The sequence below is a fragment of the Pangasianodon hypophthalmus genome, chromosome 11 (genome assembly GCF_027358585.1).
Source record: "Pangasianodon hypophthalmus isolate fPanHyp1 chromosome 11, fPanHyp1.pri, whole genome shotgun sequence".
Lineage (NCBI taxonomy): Eukaryota > Metazoa > Chordata > Actinopteri > Siluriformes > Pangasiidae > Pangasianodon > Pangasianodon hypophthalmus.
Window position 1 is genome coordinate 27,186,892 of NC_069720.1, and position 27,177 is coordinate 27,214,068.

General features: G+C 40.7%; 3 protein-coding genes across 4 annotated transcripts in view; 1 reads left to right on the forward strand and 2 right to left on the reverse strand.

Annotated features, from left to right (window-relative positions):
• slc38a7 (solute carrier family 38 member 7) overlaps nt 1–6,791 on the forward strand; it is an 11,749-nt gene extending 4,958 nt beyond the window's left edge. The window contains exons 10-12 of the mRNA XM_034308692.2: nt 347–546; nt 4,764–4,815; nt 5,029–6,791. Coding sequence (XP_034164583.1) covers nt 347–546; nt 4,764–4,815; nt 5,029–5,134 — 358 coding nt within the window. The 3' untranslated portion in view covers nt 5,135–6,791. The remainder of the gene's footprint in view (nt 1–346; nt 547–4,763; nt 4,816–5,028) is intronic.
• A 1,849-nt stretch (nt 6,792–8,640) lies between these two features.
• LOC113523939 (calretinin) lies at nt 8,641–20,026 on the reverse strand. The gene is made up of 11 exons (XM_026910030.3): nt 19,826–20,026; nt 18,858–18,934; nt 17,943–18,032; nt 14,001–14,081; nt 13,449–13,505; nt 13,285–13,362; nt 10,839–10,894; nt 10,514–10,553; nt 9,869–9,922; nt 9,660–9,731; nt 8,641–9,146 (listed from the first exon to the last, which is right to left on the reverse strand). Exons 1-11 carry the CDS (start codon nt 19,908–19,910, stop codon nt 9,030–9,032), a joined length of 807 nt encoding a protein of 268 aa, XP_026765831.1. The 5' UTR covers nt 19,911–20,026; the 3' UTR covers nt 8,641–9,029.
• Nucleotides 20,027–21,682: 1,656 nt separating this feature from the next.
• Nucleotides 21,683–26,465, reverse strand: cmtr2 (cap methyltransferase 2). Of its 2 annotated transcripts, none has more exons than XM_034308616.2 (2): nt 26,050–26,323; nt 21,683–25,534 (listed from the first exon to the last, which is right to left on the reverse strand). In XM_034308616.2, the coding sequence occupies exon 2, from the start codon at nt 25,523–25,525 to the stop codon at nt 23,300–23,302; it is 2,226 nt and encodes a 741-aa protein (XP_034164507.2). In that variant the 5' UTR covers nt 25,526–25,534; nt 26,050–26,323; the 3' UTR covers nt 21,683–23,299. The 2 variants fall into 2 exon arrangements, with proteins under 2 accessions (XP_034164507.2, XP_026765846.3); XM_026910045.3 differs by lacking the exon at nt 26,050–26,323 and adding an exon at nt 26,335–26,465 and having other exon boundaries at nt 21,685–25,534.
• Between the last annotated feature and the right edge of the window lie 712 nt (nt 26,466–27,177).

Genomic DNA, 27,177 nt, shown 5'->3' on the forward strand with positions numbered 1-27,177 from the left:
GGAGAGAAGAGCAAATAGATGGCTTAACAGAAGGAGAAAATGACAGATGGACAAGTAAAGGGTGAGAACGATGGAATAATGGATAGAGGCAGAGAATGACCGCCAGGCAATGATAGATTTACAGAGCGAGGGATGGCAGATGGACAAATAAAGCAAGATAATGACAGATATGTTAAGAGGAAATGACAGAACAATGAATGGATATAGGAAGAGAACGATGGACACTTTCACAGATGGAGGGAATAACAAGATGGATGGAAAGAAGTAGGGAAGGATGGATGGATGGATGGATCTTCATGGTACTAAGTGCACTCTGTCTGTCTGTGTGTGTGTGTGTGTGTTTCAGAGCCGTGTTAGAAGGTCTGTGGCTGCGTTTTAACGGGACAGACGTGGACACAGACGTGGTGAGAGAGCGAAGACGGCGTGTCCTGTACACACTTGTCTGGTTCTGTCTCACACTAATCCTCGCTCTCACTATCCCCGATATTGGGCGTGTCATCTCGCTCATCGGCGGCCTCGCAGCCTCCTTCATCTTCATCTTCCCAGGTATGTCTTAATGTCCGTCATTTTTTTGTAATATATTTGAATAAATTATGTACGTGTGTTTTTATTTAGCTCAGACACCCCAAACATCATCACGTCCCAACTTCTGGCACAAAAGAAGTCTGACTACAGGGTGACTAGTGAGAGCCACAGCCAATCAGAAGACAGAGAGAGTGTGAGAGTGTAAACAAAGCAACACAAAGAGAGTGGAAGAGTCTGATATTATACTATAAGAGGAAGAAGGATCCAGGAAATCTAGTAAATGATAGATGAGAGTCAGCTGATTTATCTTCATAGACCCAGTTGAAATGTTGTTGAGCTAGAGGACTTTTGAACTCTGATGAAATGGAGTGACATGTCTGTTTATGAGTAACGGTGGCTCATCCAGAGGGGCAGTGATGCAGAACCCCACCATATACTGTATATCAGCCATTCAGATAATGTTAATCTTCATAAAAATCCTCATTCACAACTCCATTGAAACAAATTCCACTGAAATACTACTCTTTTGAGTGACCAATGATTAAAAAAAATCTTATCTGACACTAAGGATATGTTCCATTGATTTGCTGCATTGCAGCGTTCTCACTTCCCTTTTTAACACCAGAGTTATTGTTACTCCTAGTGGTCCTAGTGGGAACTGCAGCAAGCACTAATACAGGCCCATTGGGACAGGAATCACGCTGCATCACGATCACGATCGGGCAAGGAACAGTGGAGAGACAGTTAATGACGGGGTTGCGATAGGGTGGATAATGTCTGTACAGAAATGTGTGAGCTCCACGGTGACCTTGTTTACGTGTACACGGCAGCAGACAGATCCCAATGAAAGCAGAAATGGAATGAATGCATAAAGATCTTAAAGGTATTTTGGCAAAGAGAGAGCTGGGAGAGCAAGAACGAGAGAGAGAGAGAGAGAGAGAGAGAGAGAGAGAGAGAGGGGAGAGTAGGGCAGAGAAGTGGAAGAGGAAGCTGATAAGACAAGCCATGAGCTGAGAGAGAAAGAGTGAGAGAGAGAGAGAGCACACTGCCACCTGATGGAGAATGCAGAGAAATACCACACATGCTCAGGATTCAGACGTCAGTACAAACTATCAGTCAACTTTAAATGAAGAAAATGACTATGGAACAGAAATATCACAAGCCACAGTGCCTGCTGTTAGACTCACAGTGAAAGTGAGGCCTGTTAAAACCAGGAAAAGAGGCACCTGATCTGGTACATCAGCACTGACCAACACACTCCTTCAGACATAGAGAAGAGGACAAAAGATCCAAAGCTCCATTGTCGAATATGGATTAAATATCTCGCATAAGCTTAGCCACCTTTGAAGCATTCACCATTTGCATCTGTTTGATGAAAATGAGGGCAATCGCAAGGGAGAAATCAAGCAATCAGGAGGGAAAAGCAGAAGGTGGATGCAGCCTGGACAACCGTTGAGAAAGGGATTTGGGAACAACCTCAAAGTCTGGCAGATTGGAGTAAAATCACAACACTTGTTCAGAGATGTGATGAATCACTTCCATTTCCAGCACTGATGACCGCAATGATGCAAGTATGCAACAAACGAAGCACTGAGTCATGATCTAATGGCAGGAGCGAAGCGAGATGTAACATGTACAAACTCACTCACCCTAACTTGCAGCTTTAAGTCTCTATGGTGAAATAATCATAGAAATGACATGTACAGAATGAGAGGGGGTTAGGCCAAAACATCAAGCATTTTCAAATAAAGCCTCCAAGGGAGGGAGGTGGTGAGAACAGAAACAATTCAAGTTAGAAAATTAGGCCATTGAGCAAAGGAGTGCCAAAAAAGAGAGTCACTGAAGAATAGAAACAACAAGCAGAAAAATAATGAAGATACAGATGATAGATCCAAGAAAATGGATGCCATGCCACAGCAATTAGTCTTAGTGCCAAACTCTATGGCACAAATGATGGTGATGGTGCCAAATGCTTGGAATTCAGGGGACATGTGCACTAATACTAACAAACAACAGGAAATTGGATTTATTTTTAGTACACTGGAGTACAAATGATATGCATACTCAATAAACTGACAAATAACGAGAGACTCCTGACAACTGGGTAAAGCCAAACTACTGAAGGAGCAGGAGGAGACAACATTCACCTCAGAGAAATCAGAGCGATTCGTGACACTGTCATTTGGGCCAAATTCCAGGATGGGTCCAGTATAGGTGGGTAATGTGGCAGAACCACAGTTAAGTATCGACATCTTACTGAAGCTTGAGAGCACACTGGTATTCAAACAAGGGAAAGTCATCTGGAAGCTGTGATACTCAAGTGGAAATCTTAAGTGGTATAACCTTCATTCTGGTCTCAGGACAAAGGTGGTTGTGGAAATCCAGTCACGTTGACAGGCGAGGCTTGCACCAAGCCGTATCCCATCAGCAAAGCATCAGTTGAAGGAATTCCAGTGAAGACGCACAGTCCACCGAGTAATTTTCCCAGTTTTCCATGGAGAATAACAGTCGGCTATAGGGTCACAACATGCAGACTAACGAACCCTGTCAGTGGTGGAAATTTCAACCATTTCCAGCATTCTCAAGCCAGAACATATGTGCTTTACTGCGACCAACATGCCGGACAGTTTCTGGTCTTCCCCACTAGCTAAAGAAGTTCAGCTGTATCTCACATCCACTGTGGATGGAGCTAATACACCTGGCCCAGATTACCAGCCCCACAGTCTACCACATGGCACTCTACCACCGCCTTGGAAAGGCAGCAGAAATGTCACCTGACATCACAAACTACGTAGACGACGTTATGATGGCTTCTGAGCTGGAAGAACAACATGAGAAGGATGTATTGACTATCTTGGAATTTCTTGCAGAGGAAAGGTCACAAAGCTTGAAAAAGCACATCTTTGTCAGAAGGAGGTGATCTATTTCACTCAGAACACATCTCAAGGAAAACTACAGATGACTGTCGAGAGAATAGTTCATGGACTATTCCAAATTTCACCCAGGCCTGGATAGACTCCACCAAATCACTCAGTCCAAGGGGAAAGGGACTCCAACAGAAAGGTTCAGCTGAAGGACACCCAGATGGACACTTTCAAAAACAGCTCTGTGTCTTGCACCAGTCCTAGGCATTCTGGACACTAGCAGACCCTTCACCCTCAATGGCTGCATAACTGACTCTGTGGCATGGCATTTGATGAAGGGTCACAATGGTGGGGATCATGTATCGGGGCAATTCAAGCCACCAGCCTGGCCCAGGAGTCAACTTCAGGTCTAGTGTTGGAGCAGAAATTCCTTCATCAAATCTCTGCATGCTTTTTAAACCCTGCTTACAATGAACCAAGTGTCCCAAGTCCCAGCTGCCTTCTGGACTCGCTGGACAGTAGTACTGGAACAGCCCAACATCATCATTGAAATGCTGAGCCAACCCAGCCACATTGCTGCCAGATCCTTTAAAACTGATGAAGAACACAACTACATTGAGATGGTTCAGATGCAAGAAGAGCAAGGGCAGCCAGCAAACACTGCTCCACAATCCAGAAATGATCTACACCATCACGACTGGTGAATAACCGACAAGAAACAGGCTAAGCATCATGACGACAACACATGAAGTGATGGCATCCAGAGCTTACGTCTGAAAGCTTCAGCTCCACAGGCAGAACTGAAAGCCCCCATTGAAGAATGCGGATTAGCCAAAGGACAGATAGCCAACACATCCTCCATGACATCAACCCATGACAGCTGTGAAAAAACAAGGGATTTCCGAATGCACTAGCAGACGAGGACAAGGATGGGCTAACACAGAGGCTATTATTCAAGTGGAAACACAAAAGGATGACAAGAAAATGCAAAGCGAATGTAATCTGGAGTTCATTACTAGCTTTAGTGGCTGACCGTGCTATAACACACCCTCACACAGAGCTTGTAATCCACTGTGATGTTCCAGGGGACACTTATACGTCCGTGAGCGCAAATCTACGAGCAAGTGAAAAAAACTTCTAAAAATGAATTATTAATGTAGAATTAAATGTCTTATCGCCTCTGATTTGGAAGAAAGGCTATGATTTGGATTTGCCCTCCACTGTATCAGTATATTTAGTTGAGTATATATGTAATTTAATATCTGTTATTATAACCTGGACATCTCTGTGTACTGTATTTCTGAACCCTTGAATGTGATAAGGTGTGTGCGTGTGTGTGTGTGTGTGTGTGTGTGTGCGCGCTCTTGTCTGTAGGTTTGTGTTTGATTGAGGCCAAGATCTCAGAGCATGATGCCAGATCAGCCAGGTAAATCACTCTACTCCTTGTGTTTAAAGTCTGATCACGTTTGCACACTCTTCGGTTTTCACATGTAGATTAAGTAATGGCACACTTCGTTCATAATCGTTTCCCGTGAGTAGTGTGTGTATCACTATTCACCTCTAGAGAACTCAGCCTGGAAAGTCCTGGGTTTGGATGTGTGTATGATTTCAGCTCTCTGTGTCTGAAATTTCTCTATAGCTGGCATGCGCTGGTGCTTTACGGAATCCTCATGGTCACAGTTGGCACGTTCATCTTCGGCCAGACGACCACCAATGCCATCTACAGAGACATCCTCAACCACTGAGACGGCTCGGACAGCTGTGCTTGACTTGCACGTAATGAAAGAGTTGCCGAACGGCAACGCCACTTCCACACAGCGACCTCGGCTTTAAATCTGCAAAAACGTTGCACAAAGGAACAAACGATTAGATCTCGTAATAAGCTTATTAGGCTGTTCAGCATGCGGCATGAAGCCTCCTACTATAGACTCCATTAACACACTACACAAGCATGCTGGTTTATTAGTTCAACTTTAAAGCAGACGTCCGATCAAAATCGATTCGTTTTTTAAATTTCCTTTATTAACCTTTAACCTCTTTATTGCATTCTTATATTATTTGTCAGTATTTGTGGGAAGTTGCTAAAAAATGAAATTTAGCCAAACTGTAAAACGTTTTTAGCATCTCAAGCTGGCTATAAGGCTAATATAGCTAACGAGTAATGGGGAAAAAATAAGGCCGCTACTTCGCATACCTAAATCATCACACACTCTGCTCAAACCATTGTTATCTATAGAAACGGAGCGAAGGACGTCACCGAGCCAAACGCTCTAGTAGCCGAATCACTGCGTTGATTTTGTCGCGCTTGTTAGCATCATTAGCCTCATAGCTCCAACACAAAAAGACTGAACTAATAGGCAGTTATTGTGATATTGGCAAACATCTCCTCAATTCTGTATGCTTCAATGTTTTTTTTTTTCTGAATTGTCACTTTAATATAATAATATAATAATTTTTATAATAATCCTTTTATCAGTTGAACCATTTTATTAGAGATTAATGCAAAAATGATTTTTTTTAAAAAAATTCTAACCAGAATAATTCAATTTATTCCTTTATTCCTTCTGATACTGTTCCTTTTTGTGATTTACGTGACCAATACACGACTGCACCGATCAGCTTTGGAAGAATATAATAAAATGAAACGGTGTGAAGGAAAAAAAACAATTAGTGAAGTTTAGAGAAGCTGTGTGTGTTTTTTTTTTTTTTTCTTTTTTCTTTTTTCTTTTTTCTCTCTCCATTAACACTGTTATTGATGGTGTGGTGAGGGCGATGTTCTCTCAGGTGTCTTCCTGTAGCACATAGTGGTTATTTTAGTCATTAAATGTTGGGTAACTTCATAATCGGTAAATAGCTCCATGAAATTCGGTATTTAAATACAGCTAGCTGGCTAGCGTTACACACACAGGGTTGTGTTATCAATGATACGATGATAATGGGACGGAGAAATAATGCACAGCCTCTCTGAACTAAGACATATTTGGCTGTTTTTTTTTTTTTAATAGATTTGTCATGCCTGCACGCATCAGAATTATGTCAGTCATTCACAGTTTCAATATTTAGTACTGTTTTAGCACGTCGGAGGTTTACACTTTTGTATTTTGTACGCATGTGCTGAGTGGTTATATGGTATATCACACTAATCAACCCAGTTTCCCCCAAAGTAGCTGATTGTTGTCTCCTTATTTTGGACATATCTGAAACGTCAACGGTGTCGTTTTTGGAGAAGACAATCCACGCAGAAAGAACTGGTGTAACTTTTTTTTTTCACATAAAATGATGCAATACAATGTGAGTGGAGGAAAAAGGTGCAGGTTGTAATTTTCGTATTTTCAGCATGTCTCATCATGAACATTTTTTTAAATATTTGTTTGAACTCAATAAAGGGATTTAAGTGTTTGATTTAAGGGATTGATTGTGTATTGATTGTGAGGCACAGCACAGAGGATAAAGAGGAAACATACTGAATACAGTGATATGACATCATAAGACATACATCATTTCCTCTTTACCTCAAGTGTAGCTAATGAGTGAAGGGAATCTATCTCACCCAAAACCTTTTCTGTAAATACGTGCCACATCCCGATCTTCAGGAATGACACACCAACTGTGGTATGAAACACAGTGTGACTTACTGTAATATAATAATAAAAATAAAAATAAACACTATTGAGCACTTTTCTCACACACTTGGGTTCATCTGCTAAAGTTTAAATAGTAAATCCGGACTCCTACTCTTTGCAGTAAGGGAGCAACTTGTAAATGGGTGTGTGTGTGTGTGTGTGTGTGGGGATGCAAGCGGATGTTTTATCTTTCCCTCGTGTGATTTGCATGGCCGTCTCAGGTATCAGCCATTAATCATTTGTTCAATTTAAAGATAAAGATCAGATCTGCAGTTACGTTATAAAAAATTACATTATACAGTCTAAGAGGGACGAACACAGCTGCGTGTAATTTCACTCAGAATATTTTAAAGCAGGATTTTAAAAAAGCACTTGAATACTGATGCACAAACACCCTTGCACTCTGTGTGTGTGTGTGTGTGTGTGTGTGTGTGTGTGTTGTACATTTCTGTACAGGAAGTAATCCTGCATTCCTTACAGTGTTCTTCACTATACTCTCGTGTTGTTATTACTGTGCATTACTATTATTGTGGTATAACAATTGCATCATTTTTAGTTGATACAAGTACTGTTCTCTGTTCTTACCCTTAGATTTACACGCCTAAAGATGCTGCTTCTAGGTTGGAAAAAGGATTTTAAAAAGAAAGTTGTTCCCCAAAGATAACATTAGGATTAAATTCATCTCTTTCCAGAAACTGGGCCCCACCCCTCTGCATCTTCTCATCCTTTTTTTTCTAAAGTTGTCCTGTGCTCCGAAGTCACTACAGGGGTCATTTTTGGGCAAAGATAGTCTAATATCAAAAGCCTAATATAAGTAAGTTGTTAAAACCAGAACAGCGTGGCAGCTCCTCCAGCTCCAGCTCATACTTCTCTCTCTATGAGTAACAGAGCTGGAAAGATGATAATGTCCGTGTTATAGGAGTGTGCGTGCTTCGCTGTTTCTCAACACAAAGCTTGTCCTTGTCCTATAGAAGTTGACTTTGGAGTTATCTCGGTGAAAAATGGGCCATGCTTTGCCTCTTGATTTGTAGTTAATAGAGATCAGGTACTCGTGTCACGACGTACACGCAAGTGTGCAGTCAGCAAAACTCTTATCTCACTAGTCCTAAGGGTGCAAGTCTTAATATATTAATCAATCAGCACTCCTATGCCTCCTTACTCTCCATCTTAAGCTCTTAAATTTCAAGGAATTGTGGAGGATTTCACACATCCACTACTCTTATCATGTAACGTTAGCTAATTATTATAGCTAGCTACAGTCAGCTAATTTCTAATTATTCTATTATAGACACCTGTTATGCTAAATGAGCTGTATTAAGATTTGTTCAGAATAATGATGAAAATAATGAACGCTGATTAACATTGTGGGCTCGTTGCCATCGCTAGTTTGAAATTTTGAGTTGAGTTTCAGAAATTTCACAAATTTCAGAAAGCTGCTGATATTAAAAAAAAAACAAATCAAATCCCAGATCCCAGCAAATGTGAGAAAAAAAGCCTCTCTGGTCTGGATTTTTTTTTTATGGGTGGTACACTGCGTATCACCATCCTTATGGTGAAGCACGGTGGTGGTAGCATCATGTTGTAGGGACTGAACATAGAAGATCCCAGTAGTGATGCATAATGTGGGTTTGATCATATAACAGGAAAGGAAGAGGAAGAGCGTGGTGTGTGTCCTCAGATATTTATTTCAGCAAACACAGCACAATCCCAATATCATCCATCTCCCAGTAATTTCAGGGTGGAAAGAGAAAGCGATTCACAGACTACAGAGAGACGGAGAGAGATGAGAGAGAGAGAGAGTTAGAAATCTCAAAATGGAGGGAGAGAAAGAGAAGAGAGAGAAGCAATGGTGGCAAAGTGTATCACTGTAACTCAGAACATGGGAAGCTTTTAACTATATATATATATATGAGCCACAGTGTAACGTTAAATACATTTGATTGGATTAGATCAGTGAGGGAACAAGCACATGCATCCGGACTGAGTGGGATGGGATGACAGGGTCAAAGGTCAGAGATCAGAAAGTCGGCTCCTTGCACAGAACGATCTCCAGCTCGGCACGGAATAGCTTTCCTCCGTCAGACAGCGCCATGATGCTCTTCTTCGAACTAGCCAGGCTATCTGTGTCAGCTTCCTGCTTATACACACACACACACACACACACACACAAGGGAGGTTACATCAAAATGTACTTCCTTGGTCATGCCCTAAAGACGGATTTATTCCTTAAATTGTAAAAATGTAAGTAAGTCAGTCCTCTAAACCTATATAATTAGCTAGCTAGTTATGTTTAGTCTCGTGTTTTAAATGAAATGTTAACAGTTGTATGAATTCAGTTACCACACCCCTCGACTGACGTCAGCTTCTAAAGTATTCGTATGGATTAGCAGATGGTTAGCATATCTTTCTTACTAGCTTACTTACTACTTAGCTATCCCCGCTACCTCTCCATACAGTATATATATCCACAATATAGAGCCAGATCGCTGATGATGGAATTCCCAAGCACTGTCTGGATTTCTTCAGATGTTTCCTCACTACCCTCCCTGCTCATCTACATCATGCTAATATTTACTAGCTGGCTGGCATGAACTCCTTCTCATAATTATTTTACACAAACTCTGATTTTTTTATATTAAAATAATACCATTTTGTGTTTTTGGTATAGATCCTTCAGCAGTGCATCCAACTCCTGTTCATCAATGTAACCGTTTCCATCCTGAAATAATAAAACACGCTGAGTCTCCGAGTTTGAATGTTGTACTAATACAATACAGTATCGTGATTACAGTTTGGAAAGACTGCAGAAGTGACACGTTCCCCAACGACGCCCAACACCAGAGCAATATTTCTCACCTTATCATAGAAAGTGAAGATGTCATCAAACTCATCAGAGGATAGTTTGAAGCGCTAATGAAGAAGAGAGGATATATGATGATATCAGTTATCAGTTATGGTGTGAGAGAGAAAAGATCTCAGGTGCACTTGGTGCAGTTTGATGAGGAAATTATATACACAAACATTTTTCTGAAACATCTCATTTTTTGTTGGAAAGGTATAATGTCTATTGACTCGACTTGCACTAAAAAAATAAGGTACCTAAGACTTTTGCACAGTAATGTATATTACATAAATCTCCATACAGATAGTTTCATCTCTGTGAATAGCTGGATTGAAGGATTATTGTAGTGTGCGTATGGTTATAGTTAGCACTATAGATTCATCTAGAAGCAGCAGTTGCAACATCTCTGCTCTCTTATAACGTTTAATATTTCATTGAATTGCAGAAAGCTGTATGAAATATGGAAAAGCTTTTCAGGTCAAGTTTTGATGTAGATATAGACATGCCACTCCTCCTGAAGCCTTTTCCTCCTAGTGTGTTGCATACAGGGTTCCACTAAAATCCATCATAGACTCCGTGAGTATGTGATGTGATTCCTCGCTCCCCTTCTTGATGTTGTTAGCGACAGAGAGAGAAAACAATGAGAGCCATGAGTTTACCTGGAACTTGAGCAGGAAGTTCTCTTGCACTGGAAGCAGCCTGGAGAGACACAATTATATTTCTGCGCAAATGTTCTCGTAAGTACAGTGACAAAATGACATTTTGCTTTTTGCTAAAGCTTCTACATTCTTCCCCGTGTCTCCCAGCCTGTAGTTAAGTCTCCTGTGTCTTACAGTATGAAAGCCTCCAGTGAAGCCACGTTGTTTTGTTGCTCATGCGGTACCACATGAGGAAAGCACTAACTGCCCTGTTGCCCTGACTCAAGCGGGTCTTTAATTCCTTTGTGGTTGCTATTTGAACAGGACACACACTTCAGATTCTCACCTGGCCATCTCGGACAGTCCTAGCTTTCCATCGCCATTCAGGTCAAACATCTTCAGCTGTATATGAAATGGAACAATGAATCATTTTACACTCTTGGTGCATTGTTTCATTTGTTTAATTAATACATAGATACCAAAGCATTTCCTTTAGGTTATAACAAAATCACTACATTACAAAAGACCAACAAACTCCCAAAGTTGCAGACTACATCTCCCATGATCCTCAGCGCACAACCTCATCACATGACCTCCAGTCACGTTCCTATCCTCATTCACAGTCACCTGATTACGGATGACTCTCACCTGTTTGCAATCCCTTTAAATAACCCAGACTCTCAGTATTACTTTGTAAAATCTTATCTTCTGCCTGGCTTGATTAGGATTATGGGCGTTGTATACCTGTAAGAATCCATAACAGACACACCCACTCGCATAGCTGGTTAAGGTAGTAATGAGGGATCAGCTGGCTGGGTCCTTTTACCATAAATAAGTAAACATCATTTGATGTGGTCGCTTTTGTTTGTTCTCCGTGTCTATTACACTGGGGATTTCGCTGGACTGAGGTATGTTCGTTTGGCTTTCTCATATATCACAGAGGCTTCTCTTATTTCTATAGGTTAAAACCTTTTTCTATTGTTTTATGGCAGCAACGGTAATAAATCGCCTGCATGAGTGGACGTTTTCAATCCCATGTACATTTGAGTTTGTAATTAGGTGTGTGGTGTGTGACAAAGGAAACACCTGTTGACTACAGGTAAAGCAAAGCAGCTTTAATACTTTACTACTTTACCACAGCTATCCCAGTTTATTCTATTTGCCCGTGATTGGCGTAACGGTATGACCAGCTTGTTGTTGATTGAGATTTATAGTAAAACGTTTTTTAATTGTTCTGCACCGATTAGTTTCTGCACGACCGGGTGGCAACAGGTTGCGTGTGGTAACGGAGTGTCTAGTGGAAAATCTGGACACGTTCTCACTTTTTCTCTGCTGTGTGTCTGTGCACAGATACCAGGATTATGAGCCTGTTTGTAGTGAACCAGTTCTCTTTTATACTGAGGTGTCCTGCGCTTGAACTTTTTCTGACTCTTCAATTGTTTTGTCATGGGGTCAGTAACGTGTCAACATTACCAATACGCTGTGGTTACTGTCACAGTCCCTGCTGATTGGTTGCCTTATAACTGTCGAGACAATATGCCCAGCTTTTAGGCGAACTTCTGGAATTGACCTCAATGAGTAAGTAGAGGAAATGATGGCCAGTATAAGAGCAAGGCATTAGGGGCCCCTTATTTTGTTTGACCACCTATAAGAGGCTGAAAAGGGTACTCATGCTGAAGGCGAGGACAGAAAATTCTGTTCTCAAGGAGTTTTGTGGCTAAATCTTATGTTGTACTGCAGGAATAATACAGTAGAGTGAATGGAATATTCTCATGCACATTTATCTTTGATATATATAAGGTTGTTCAAAATGCTCCCAGTGGTGTGCCAAATGCTGGTATCCTCGTGTGGGACCAGATTAGTTTAGCAGAACCCCAGGTTTTCTATGCTCAAGGTACACTATATGGCCTGTGCACACCTGATCATCACACCATATGTGGTACTTCCACTGTTGCCACAAATTTGGAAGCACACAACTGTATAGGATGTCTTTGTATGCTGTAACATTAAGATTTCCTTTCACTGGAACTAAGGGGCCCAAACAGGGCCCATTCCAGAATGACCAAAGCAAGGTCCATGAATACATTTTGCCAAGGTTGGAGTGGAAGAACTCGAGTGTCCTGCACAGAGCCCTGACCTCAACCCCACTGAACACCTTTGGGATGAACTGGAACACCGACTGAACCCCAGACCTCCTCGACATCCCAACATCAGCGCCTGACCTCACTAATGCTCTTGTAGCCAAAATCTAGTGGAAAGCTTCCCAGAAGAGTGGAGCTTATTATAACAGCAAAGGGGGAACTAAATATGGAATGACGTTCAAAAAACACATAGAGTATGATTGTATTTTTAACTGCCTATGTATTTTACCTAGAACTGGATTGAACGTTCTGTGGTTTTGCCATGGTAGTGGATGATAAAATGGGATTTTACATGTGCGCCAACCCATTTATACCCCATACACAAGACACAGTTAATGTAACAGAGTTCCTGTGGACTGAGAGCAAATAAAAAAATAATGTTAAGTTCAACAATCACATTTATTTAAAGTATTCCTAGGGTGTCAATAATTTAATAAGTAACATACATTTTGAGATACAAGATAGTTTCTCCTATAGTTTGACTGGAAAGTTTAAATTATTATGCATAATAATTTCTGCTTGCTTTTACCAAGGGTGCCATAATTTTGAAGAGCAATGTATAACACAATATGAAACACCACTAAATATAGTAATACTGAGTTGTGTTTGTAGTGTGTGTGTGTGTGTGTGTGTGTGTGTGTGTGTACTTACGATGGTCTGTGTGTACTCATTCAGCTTTTTGTCATCATAGTGTCTGTTCGCTTTTTTCAGGAGGTCAGAGAGGAAATTCTTTAAAAAAAAGGTGGATTTTGGTGCATACTGTAGGTTTATTTATTTATCGATATTTATTATATCTGTTTATATTTATTATTTACCTTTAGTTCATTGGACTCAATGAAGCCACTGCGGTCCGTGTCGTATTTCCTCCATGCCTGTGAAGTGAAAGACATTTACTTCAATTACTTTGGTACACTTTTACTTAAACCGCTGGTAATTAAACTGTAGCCATTGACGAATATTATTCAATTATAAATACTGTAACAGCGCCAAAAATGTTAGCAATAAATCACAATGTGTGTCTTTCCTCCTTTTCTCCTCTGCAGTACACACACAGCAAGCACATTTTGTTGTGTTGCATTATTTAAAACGTAAACCCCCCCAACCCTAACACCCCCTGTCCCCCCAACACACAGTTTTTGTGTACTGCAGGCCATTAACTATGAATGACATTCTGCAAATAGAACTCACACACACACACAAACACACACACGCTTAAGATCTGCGATAAGAACACACTCTGTGATGAACATATAAATCAGATAGCTGATTGATTAAGCCTTGTTGCTATATGGTAAGGACCCACTGCAGTAAAACACTGTGTGTGTGTGTGTGTGTGTGTGTGTGTGTGTGTGTGCTGAGCGTAGTACCGCCATGAACTCGACGCTGGATCCCAAGAACTGTCTGAAACACAGCAGAAAGTTCTCTTCTGTAGGCAGGACCTGAGCCAGCTGAAAGAAAGCGACAGAGCGATCCTTAGAGCCTATGGAGCTTAGAGTCACTACTTATTCTATAGAACCATACTGTTATAGGTCTATAGAGAATATTTCATTCAGTATTTTGTTAAATTTTGGGTAAGGTGGAGGTTTTTGATATTACATTTATTACAATAGTATGTGATTTAGGAAACAGCCTGTGTTCTCCATGGTGCCATGTCCAGTGTACTGAAATCAACTTCCAGGTTTTTACAGCTTCTGTAACCTCTGCTAAGTCACTGTTTTCACATGCTACTTTAAAAAGTATATGCGACATAGTATTTAGGAAATAGTACTTACACCTTACACATAAAGAAGGCCATTTTATGGAAGGATATTTTCCCACCATTAGTAGAAATATTAATATGAGGTCATTTTGACTCAGAACGGTAGATTACATACTGTATGGAACTGTAGTGATAAGACAGATGGAGGAACGTCAGGATGGTTTCCTAGAGGATCATTCCCATTTGCTCATTTCCTAGCCACGTATTAGAAGCAAAATCGTAACCTTGTGTCTGCCCCTGCTACGTCACACTGATGCTCTGGCCCTTCTGATAAGTGCTGATATCTTTTTTCTACAGGGTACGATGACTGCTCAAAGCATCAATATTACGCTCTTTTGAGGACGATAGTTACTTAAGAGTGATGGTTATTGAGGGTGAGATCCACTCAAGTGCTGATACCGATCATATTAGAGGATAAAAATAGCTCAAGTGCTGATTCTATTGCACTCAATCCCTTATTGATGATAAGAATTGGACAATATTGTACTCTGTTGAGGATGAGAATCATTCAAGCACTGACACTGATGGTAGTTGAGGCCAAAGCCCCATGACTGCACTCTGTTTGCCTTTTTGATTGTAATTTCCAGTGCTCCAGGTGGTTTGTCAGGTTGTTCACTAATCTGAAATGCACTTGCCTATATTGTACTCAAAACTAGTGATCTAAACCTCTCAGTGTTCAGACTGAACCCTCTCTTGTTGATGATGTGTGACAAGCAGATTCGGCTCAATGTACTGCGATGTACACATCACTGCGATGCTCCACTCTTGTTCGTATTATACACCACATCACTGGGATCAGTGATCACATGGTTTCTCATAATACCGTTAAGCTGATAATACACAACTTTTCCTTAATTCTTCTTTCATGTCCCAGAGAAACTCTGCATTTCTAACCTTTTTTTCTGCATGGAAAGCAAACATCTGAAACTCTGATCACATCACATGAATCATCAAACGTTCCAGGTTTCCTGTTCAACACAAGAGAAGAATAGGGCATTTCCTGAATACAGAAACTGCCTCGTATGCTCCATCTTCTCTACAGAGCGTTCAGTATAACGCAGCTCATTTATTATATAACTTCCCAGCATTCTCTCTGGTGACTCCCATACTGATGTCACTCCAGGTCACTCCTTTAAATTCAAAAATTCTGTTTGCTCAGTCTAACGTGCATCTCCAGGGCTCGGAGAATACACAACTGGCTTTCAGCACACTAGAGCAAAGAGAGAGCACCATCATAGAGAAAAGCAGACTGCATATGGCAGATGTAGTTCAGATCAAATACACTCTAATCACTCCTTGCACCATCAGCTTACTGATGCAGCCCTTGACATATGCGTTATGTTTGCATTCCCCTACTATAGACAGCTTTACCCGTGTATCGACCTTTGCTGCACCATAATGCACAGATAAATCAGAGATATCAGGACCACACGGAAAGGTCAGATCTTTAGCAGCAGCCCCTGTAATCCTCTACACAATCACATTATTAATCCCAAATCATGTACAAATACAGTATAATCTACATAAAAACTACAGCAAATCCATCTGTCACACAGGCTGCTTCTCAATATACTGTACATTCCTGCATGAAGTTATCGCTTTTCTGCCCGAGTTCCCAATGAGAACAAACACAGATAGTGCAACTCCATAAGCAATGATGGGTGTTATACCCTGGGTTAAGTAATTTATAGCTTTGAGATATGACTGTAACATGAGCCAAGTTGCCTAAACTCATTGCAGCTAAACAACTGAATGTCTTGAATAGCTGAAAACCTTCATCACTGACTTGTGCTTCAAACGCATCACTGCAGTTTTCCTTTCCTGCTTCTGCTGTGTTGCTCCCAGACCAGGAAGTCCAGTGGCCTGGAAATCAGGGCTAGTGTCCGCCTGAGTACACTAATCCCCTAATGCTCTAAGGAGATTTTACAGTTTTTAGAGAAGTATGTTAGTATGCTTTACAATGTTGCCAGGCTCTGACTGGATATCATACACTGAAAATTATATATATATATATATTCTATCTTTTTTCCCTTCTCGCTATTCCTTCCTTCCTTTTCCCAACCCTATCCTTCCATCTCCATAGCTCCTCCCCTTTTCGCCCCTTATCTCACCCCCTTCTTCCACCCTTGCTGTTTCATCTCTGCTCACCCTCTTCATTTCTCCCTTTTCATTCTGTTTCTCCACCTCCACCCTCTCTTTTTACCTTACCTTTTTCTCTTCTTCCTATCTCTCCCTCTTCCTCATTTATTATTTCCTCTGTTTCCCCTCCTTCCACCCCACATTTTCCTCCTTTAACCCTTTACACTCCAACCCTCGCTTTTTTTGTTTTTCTTTCATCCCTTTATGCGATTTCATTTTCCTCTCGTATCCCTTCACCAAATTTTCTGCTCTTTCTTTCTTATCCCTTTCACTTCCCCACTTATCTCTCTCTCTTAAGCTTGTTAAAATTGTCTCATGTCCTACAGAAGATTTGATAAGCAAAGGATTAATGGAATAAAAATGGCTTTTTTTATGGTTTGGTGGTCAGTGTTTGTACATATTAACTTGTCTAGAGATCTAAAATAGTCCTCTGCTTTTTCCTTTTCCAACTTGGGATGAAAGAAAGATCTGTACATGGAAAGAATTCACACATGCTAAACCCTGAACAGTTTATATTAGTGTGAAGGAAGGGGTTAATTCTTGTAGTTTTGACTGTATATGTAGCTATCTTGTTGGCTTGATGACTAGGCTAGCTAGCTAGTTCATAGTGTATTCTTGTCTTGTGAAAACCACTAAAGATTTGCCTTCCATGATTCTGCCTCACTTATAAGGACAAATATGTGTTGCAATGAATAACTGAATGTATGTAAGTGTTTACAATCTGGTGTCAGAAATGTTCATGAGGAAACGCATCCATGTGGAGCTTGGGAGATGATGGGAAAATAGGGAAGTGGAGCGAGATATGCAATCTCTTTCTGGATTAGTGGGTTTTGGTTTTTTTTGAGCATCAGCAACCTCATCTGATCACTTGTTATTTGATATCTCAGTAAGCTTTAACCAGTGACCCCAATTTCCATACTGGAATCAAAAGCTGTTAATCCAGGCATAGTGGAAAAGTAAGGAGGCAAACACTCTTTTAAAGGGAATTAGTAGTGAATATCTTGGGGTTTCTGGCTTGATTTTGTGCCCATGAGCAGCTGCTTGGCCTTAATGGTGCATAGTGATGTTCCTGGAGAGTAAATTTCAGTCATTCATCTGCTAGTGATCTTATACTCTTCTTCATATATTGTTTTATATACACAAGTAGGATGATATGACCACCATCAGTACACATTTATTTATAAAGCCTTTTTTTTCCACCACTATGTTCCAAAAGACAATCAATAATGAAAATTAAAAAAAAAACCAATCAATACAATCACTTGTGTTTGATGGAGCTTCATACGCCCAACTAGCTGTGTGTTACTGCAAATATTTCCCTTAATGGTTTATTCAGGCAGAGTTGAAAATGTGGCCTCACTGGTTTTTTTAGATTCTTTCTCAGGAAATTTTAGAATTGAGGATGTTCTACCTCTGACATCTCAATCTTCCCGCCAGCATTTTTCTCAAATTTCTTCATGATCTCCTGCATCTTCTCTTTTAAAGCGCCGTTCGTGGAATCCTTAAATGCCCAAACACAAATATGAAGAATTACGCTGGAATGCATTGTTGGGTAGAAGGTGCATCATGCAATGCAGTGCATTTATAAGATATTGTGTTCACATTACAAGCATTATTATTATTATTGGTTAATTAATTATTATTTAAACTGGTTAAGTCATATGACTGGAGTGTTATAGTATTTCCTCTGCTACTAACTACTACTAACTAACTAAGGATCTAGTAACTACTCATTAGTTACTGATATTATCACATATTATTAATTCACGATTGCTGAGTCTTTCCTTTCTCTTGGAGATCTACTTACTGATGTAGCGTGGCCTTATCGAGCACACGTTTATTATTAACCTTTATTATGTATATTTAATTGCAGATTTTGGACTCGCACAATTTGTCCCTCTAAGTTATGGAACAGGATTATAAACCAATAAATATAAATGTGTCTTTAAGAACGTTTTTACATTAACGTAATCATTTAAGGCATTGTACACCTTAAAAGACAGTATTTGGTTCAATAACAAAATTTGTACATAAAGAGTTTCAGGGAAAAGTCCATATTTTGAAGCCAGAACTATATTGTCATATGAATCATTTCTAATATATATGTAAAGAAGGTGGGATTGTGGAACGGTATGGGGATGGAACTCTGAGAACTTGGGCTGGAGTTTGGGAAAACTTCTAGCAGGAAAACCTTACGTGATGTTAGTCTTGCAGCTCCAGCTAAACCTAATTCAGTCTTGGCTGATAAACTGAGTTTGGAGTAAAGGGGATATTGTGTACATTTCATTTCCATTGCTGTGTATTGTGTTTTGTGGTCAATACTCACTGTGTTGGTTCCCCGAAGCGCTGCCTCCAACTCCCTGAAAAAATTCTCCAGCTCCTTTCCTTCAATATAGCCATTTCCTAGGAATCAACAGAAGTATAGATGTGAGTCCATATTTATTAAGATGTGATCATTCAAGATCATATACTAATATTTAGAAGCATGCGTGCCAATTGCTAATACATCATCTTAGGTTTTAAGAAAGGAAAACAAATCAGTACCCCTGCTCTGACTTCTGAAATTTCCTTCTTGCATAATTTCCCAAAGTCTCTGAACACACCTTCATTCTCACTATCAGTAGGCTCACCATTCATTCATTCATTCATTCATTCATTCACTGTGGATGTCTTATATATTTGAAAAAGATGTTAGTGGTTAAAGGTAAACTGGTCTATACCAGCATGAGGATTCCCTGCCGTTCATTTCACTATGGCTAATCACAGGCACATAAGCAGATGTAACATGAATGAATATTTCATCTCCTACTTTTAGTCCCTCAGGCATGTCCGTGGAAGATATGAATTTCTGCAGAGCAGTGCAAATTCAGCATCCAGAGAGACAAACTTGATTAAAAAAAAAAATCCTATCAATGATCCCTCCTGAAAAGCAGGACTGATCCCCTTTTAATCCATTCTAACTGTATTTTATTGAAATTGCCTATAATCCTTTTATAGGATGGTCAATCCCATGGCTAGGAAAACATGGTCAGCATTTCTATCAGCCTATATTTGATATTTTATATATATATATAATACACACTATTTTTGCTTTTTATTCAGAATTTTATTCTGCTTGTATGACTTCATGTTATGTTTCCTAACTCAATAATTCTTCTTTTTCTTTTTTTTTTAAATTACATTTTCATTTACAGAATCATATTAATACATTGTTATCATATTGTTAGTGCTATAGCTGCTTTAAGTATAGATTTAGGTGACGCCTGCAGGACCCCCGGGCCGCGTCGGACTCACCGTGGCGGTCGAAGCGTTCCCACACGGTGATGAAGTGCGCCGCGGTGACTTCAGCCAGGTGCAGGTGCTGCGGGTTTACAGCCATCACTGTAACTTTCTCTTCTTCCTCGAGATGAGAGAATTCCTGTCTTCTTTCAGTCACTCTGCAGGACCGTGCTGTGTGTGTACCACTCCGACTGGGACAGCAGCTTATAACCCCCACTCCTCCTCCTCCTCCTCCTCCTCCTCCTCCCCCACAGTGGGAATGCCCTCCTCTTCTTTTTTCAGATATTTATAATATATTTTAATGCCAAGAATATATGTATAACTACTTTGTTTCTATCAGAATCAGCAGTTAGAATATGAGAGGATAATTCATATTAAGAATAAAGGTCATTTGTAAGCTCTAAAATGAATGCAAACCCTCAGGTATGAGTTTTGGCTTTATCATTTGCTCTGAATTAACATAACCTAACTGACACTAAATGTGTTCGCTCTCCTATCTGCGCAAGCCAAGCACCATTAGTGTTATTAATAAAAACAAAACAAAACAAAAAGTCAACTGAAGATGTGGTCTCTGCTGCCAGTCCAGTGAAAGAGGCGTGGGCTCTGCATCTGTCAGTCAACTGGAGGTGTAAGGGGGCGTGGTCTCTGCGCATGTCAGTCAACTGGAGGCGTGGCCTCTACATCTGTCACTCTAGTGGAGGCGTGGCCTCTGTGCCTTTTAGTCCCAGTGAAGCAGGCATGGCCTTTGTACCTTTCAGTCACAGTGAACTGTATTGCACTGGATCATATAAAAGAATTATTATATCATTAACACCAACTGATTCGGTGTTTATCACTTAGAGTGTTTATTCATGTGGTGCTGAATTAGGGATGGGCAGCATGGTAGCATTTCCTCCTCAAGGCTCCAGGATTCCTGGTTCCTGCCTGAGCTCGGGTTACTGTCTGTGTGGAATTTCACACATTATCCCAATGTTCACATGGGGTTCCTCTGGGTTCCTCCCACCAGGTAATAAACACTGTAAATGTTACCTGTGTGTGTGTTAACAGTTAGAGCACTGTGTTTTGCTGTGTAGTAATGAATCTTTGTGCCATTAGCAGTTTTATTTTCATTAACAGTCCTATACTGAAATGTTGCAAGAAGTCTAATTAGTGTCTTCATAGTCAACAGCTCACTTAGAAAGTCTAATGAGTGTGTTTATATTTATTTGCTTTTGAGTAACATGTTGATATGTTGATGTTCACGAGACCATCTCATTTTTAATTACGCACTGACAGACAACAATTATGAAACGTTATTTTCTAATTCGTTAATGAGAAACAATTCTGAAAAGGCCCATGTACGATTCTTAGCATGTGAGAAATGAATTCTGACAATATGCCAAGTAATGTACATAAGCAATTATGAGTTATTTTCTGAATGACATAATGACATGGCATCTCATTTAACATATAATTGGATCACTCGGTCAGACGAAGCTGTCAGATTAGACGAGATCAATGTGGCCAACTCACAAATCGACTGCGATGAAGCTGACTTACTGAAGGAACACGGGAATGTGCGTTCATCGGTGGTCATGTGTTCACATCACAAAAGAGAATTCGACAAAAGTAAACCAATAAATAAAAATGACACACATTCAGATCTCCTGCCATCTGCCACCAAATCTCAAATACTTCATGTGTGACGTTTCACTCGAGCGTCCATGGTCATAATGTACAAATGCAAACCGAACTTCAGTACGAACGTTTATCATAACATAAAGGACATAATGTTAAAAGAAGTCTGTTATTATGTTATTATGAGTACGGTGGTCTAAACTTCCTCCATTTTACTTCTTTGAAAAATAATTTGAAAAAAATTTAAGCGTATTAGTAACTACAATATGATTTAAAAACTCAAAAATCAAAATATAATAAATACCAAAAGTGTTAAATGTTTCAAGCACTGGACTGTCAGCTGCTGTGATCTGGTCCAGACAGACATACTCATGACCTGTAACGGCACTGTGGAATGGCATGTGTGTGCACGGTCCAATAAAGTAAAGAAGGTTTTTGGTCAAACCAGAGAATATGATTTTATTTTTTACTAAAAAATTATAATTTCTATACAACACAATCAAAAGTATTCAATATTGTTCATCTACAGAAAAATTTTCAAATACAGGTTAATGACGTTGATATTTTCACTTGGTAGATGACCTTAGAAACATTTTCTATTTTATATAATTACAGACCATATGTCCAAAAATAAACTGCTTTTAATTATAAAAAAAAAAAAAAAAAAAAAAAAAAAAGAGCAGTTGACCAAAATATAGTAGCTAAGGCAACTCAAAGTACTAGCTCATGTACTTTAAAACATTTACAGATTGCATATAAATAATTCTAAAACATAATACACAACATAGAATGTACTCTCTGTGTTAGACAATCAGTACTGTTCTCTACTTTCTCAAACAAACAAACAAACAAACAATTCTCCATATATACACACAGCACATAAAACTCTAAGTGTGCAAGACCATGGAAAAGAAAAATATACAAGATATGAGTCCCAAAGAACAAACTGTTAACACTGCCCATAGTGAGGGGATTAAATGGACCTGTTACTTTAAGACACCTACGTAAGACATAACACACACTACACACCGTGCGAAAATAATGCACTCTGAGGGGTGGTGTGATGAAGCACAACGCGAAGCTGACTTACTTTTTCCACCCCGAAGTGGATTATTTTCGTATAACAGCACAGTCTGGAGTGTGTTATTTTGCTTATACCACAGCGATTTGCCAAACGATTCCAATGTTTAATTCATTAATGAACGAAACGTCACACATTTTGTCTCCTAACAAAAACATCATCGCGTCACCGACTATACGTTTTACTCTATACAAAAAAATTTTCAATCCGTTTATTATAAGTCTTAGATTATGTGGAGCGTCCGCCGTACAAGTCCTTGTTTTTGAGCAGTTGCTATAGAAACGATAACATATTAGAACGAGCGTATTAATATAAACTTCATGTCACAGCCAGAGCTACCGTACAGATATACTGCTCGCCTTCTGACCAATCAGATTCGAGAATTCAACCACGCTGTGGTATAAGCTATATATAGTGCCTGTGTAGAATAGGAATCACAAACCAGTCAGTAATTGTACAGGAGGTGTAGAATTATACTCCAGTTAATTTCTCCTTGCTCAATATGTTGAGTAATGTTCATCCTCAGTCAGAATGCTGAGAGTACCAAAAACATTTAAAAAAAAAAATAAACAAAAGCCCTGAGGAATGAGACTGATGGACAGTATAATCTGTTGTTTAGAGTAAATGGAGTTCTAACCAATTCATCCATTGTCGCAAGCTGGAGAAGTTGTTTGTAAGGCCTTCATTCACCCAGCCAGCTGTCTTTTAGTAAGGGACACATACTTTTGGAATTTGGAGGGTTTGGAGCCCTGAGGACTGGGATTGAGCTCCAGTGGGACAGAGACAGAGTGTTATCTTTTCTGCTGCAGGGGTAGAAGTAAATGGAGCTGCTGCCTCAAAACAGTGTTATTGAGGTTGGACAGAAAGTGAGCCAGTGAACCTCTGATCAGTTCTTCCATTGGAGCAAACTGCAGAAGCTGCCTGTCCGATTCTAGTTTTCTCATTTGGTCCAGGACCTCCTGGAGGATGGTGTTGATCTGAGGTACTGAGGAGAATCCCACACACAGCAGCACAACAGGTGGGCCGCAAACGGGGCAACGGAAACCGATCGACTGGAAGCAGAGATGGAGTGCGAGGACCAGAGATGCAGTGAAACGGGTCAAAGCTGAACACAATGGAACCACCAGTGCTGATCCTTCAGAAAGTCCACGCAGAGCTGAAAACACACTGCTCAGTAGCTTGTGTTGATGAAGCGGGTCTCCATCGTGCAAAGTGGAAACACACGTCTCTGGGTAGGAGGGGCCTGGACAGAACTGCAGCTGTAGCTTGTTTCCTGGAAGTGGTATATCCTGCCATGATGGGTTCCCAACCATCACAACGCAAGAAGCAACATTTGGATGGTTGCAGATTTCACTTAATATGGATGCAGGAGATGAAGACTTGCTGGAGCAAGATCTGCATGCTGGTGTGTTTTTGGCCAAGGGCTGTTCCTTCAAGACCAGTGTGCGCTCCTCTAAAGCGTCATTAAGCAGATCCAATAACTCCTGGTCACAGAAAGCAGAGCTGCGTACTTTTGGGAGTGTTGCTCCCACGTGACTAAACCATGCGTTTAAGTCACACTCAGCTACAGGACCAGTGAGTACAAAATGATGTCCTTCCTGAAAATGTTCCTCTATCCATGCTTGGTAAGGTCCATGCACAAGACGCTGCCTCCATTCCTTAAACTGCATCTCCTTACGCTGGTTAAAAGATCCCATTTGCTTCCTCTGGCACGGCTTCCCCCAAGCCATCGATCCACCTCGGCACACCCAGCGTTTGCGTGGTAAGAACTGCACCTGAAAACGTTGCACATAGAATTGCGCAGCACATTCTCTGAGCTGATCTAGATGCTTGCGTTGCTCAGCAGTCATACTGGTAAAGAGGTGCAGGTTCTCCTGGATGGTGTTGATCTGTAGCATATGGAAAAATGCACAGATTTCCTCATGCTGCTTGAGAAAAGAGTTGGGAATGCAGCTTTTTGGAAACAGTGCTGCCGTGGAAACCATATCTGGACCGTAGTTACGGATCAGCTTTGAGAGCAGCGGCCGGACATCGTCTTTGGATTTGAAGTCCAAACACACAACGTAGACCTCAGAATTCCCAGATTTACTAGTTGCAGGTTTGAAAACGTGAACCAAGCGAAAGCAGCACACAAGGAGGTAAAGCAGGCAAATGGACGAATGCTCAAAAAGCGTGAACATCTTCAGGACAAAGCAGCCTCCAGGGGCAAGTAAGAGTAAAGCGCACACAGTTTCACAGTACTGCAACGGAGCCACTAAACTCTCCTGCTCTCCCGGGTCGCCCTGACAGTCAAAGCTTCCGTCCGCAGTGACCAAATCCACACTGCGCATGTTACCAACAAATACCTGCAGCTCCAGCAAATGCTTCTGAAGCATGATGTCACCTGTGTTGTCCGAGCCGAAAAACCACCACGGAAGAGTATGAGCAATGAGTCTGTCGTCTGCAATCGTGCAACTGCGTCCATTAGCTTCGTGATACGGATTTAGCGTGTTAGCAACCCAGGTCCAGTCACAGTACAGCCTGCTGGTCTGGAGGAAGTGATTAAGCGCAGAAATAAATGCTCCAGGAGCTTCGCACAAATGAACTGAGTTCAATTCACCGTTCTGCAGTGCCGTTTCTGATAGGAGTTTGAAGGTTCCTTGGATCTCGTAGAATTTTGCCCAGGCCTGAGTGCAAAGTTCTGCATTGGCAGTCTCGCGGAGGTGGGATGTAACGGTGCCCGCTCGGTTGGTGGAGCAAGTGTGCTGGTGCCACACTGCCAAATCTTTGTCACTGAGCTGATTTTTCACCGCGTTTAGGGAGTTTTTCAGAACCTGCAGAGGTGGATGACTCCATGGCCGGTCACAGAGCGCCACGCTGGGGTCTGGTAAACACCACTCAGTTCCAGGTGGAGCGCTGTACAGTCTCACCTTGCTAAAAAGCTGCTTCACCTCTTCCAGAACCACGTCATCAAAAGACTCAGGAGTGTCTAGCTTGTCTGGAGGCAGTCTTTTTTTTGTGCCGCGTCCCCTGCTCATCCTCCAATCCTGCAACGGAGATCGTAAAAAGGAGACACTTGGTCAGAAAGCAGCAAACACACATCAGTCCTAGTCCCAGTCCTAATGCGTCTCATGATCTGATCGAATGCAGGTCACGCCGCGTAATACATCACTGCAATGTTCTCTTTACACTTAATATGCATGTCTGCTGAGAGCCTCCAAACAAAAAGCTCAAAACAAAAAACTCAAAACAAAAAGCTCAAAACAAAAAACTCAAAACAAAAAGCTCAAAACAAAAAACTTAACCATTTCCTATACCACTCAAAAAAATATTTTAAGCTTCTTTTTTTTTACTTAACCTACACAAGTTACTGCATAATCTAATTTACTTGTGTAAATTTATAATCTAACTACAACACGTGAAAAAAGAAGTTTCTTACAAAATGAAAAGTCTTTACCACCAGGGCAAACTACACCGATTTATATTATTTACACGATCAGTTAAAAGAAAATAAACTTAAGAAACGTCAATTATACGAGGAGTTTCATAAACAGTACTTAACCTAGCTAGCTTTACGCTTTTATACACCATGTAGCTATTCCCCAAATAGCCGGCAGATAACCAGCCACGCGACCGCTGTGTGAAGCGCTGAGTCCGGTGAAGCTGTTCAGGAAAACCCGAGGTCGCGTTCCGGGCCTGCTAACGAGGAGCAGCTTAAGCGCACTCGCTTCTGTCTTTTCAGCAGGCGGCTTCTCAACGCATACATTTAAAAACTAAATATTACAAACTCAAACAATAATTTATTGTCGTGAATGTATACTAGACAAAACATTTACACATTGCTTACCTTCGAAAACATTAAGGGTCCTTTAATACGGATGAAGACATGCTGTATGGGGGTTGAGAGCAGGGTTGCCAAATATTTCTAACTAATTCCCCATTTATGTACCAATGAATGAATGAATGAATGAATAATAAATTGCAATATAGAGGGAGAGTGTCTGTAATGGTGCTCCTTACTCAATTATATTCATCTTAATTAGTTTTAAATCCTACTTCAGTCATAAGTCTGACATACACTCACCATCGCTATTAGAAACACCTGTACACCTGTACATCCAGGCAATTATCCAATCAGCCAATCACAAGGCATCAGCGCAATGCATGAAATCATCATGGACATACAGGGTGCGTCCTACTGCTCGGCCATTGATACAGAACATACTGATCAGTATACGTGTGTAGTGTTGATTACAATTCGGCCATGCTACATCCGCCATCCGATTGGCATTGTCATGTGACCTACAATGTAATTTGATTGGACAAGCGGTGTTCCAAGACTGCTGATATTTAGTACAACAGCATTCGGTGTGTGTATCACGCCACGTGTCTGAGTTCACTACATAAAATTCCAATTCTATAGTAATAGTTTGTTACACTGAAACCATTACTACACTTACTATGAACTGTCAGTCAGTCTGTCTGTACGTTACCATGGCAACACGCGATCCAGAGTGTAGCATTAGTAGCAGTAATTCAGAAGATGTTTCCTTTCTACCATCTCCAACTGTCCTGTTTTGATGAGTTTGAGATTCAGATTCAGCCTCAGACTCCTTTTCTTGGCTGACCGGAGCGGAACTATCGATTTGGTCTTCTTCTGTTAAACTTGTTGAGATGCTTTTTTGCTCAC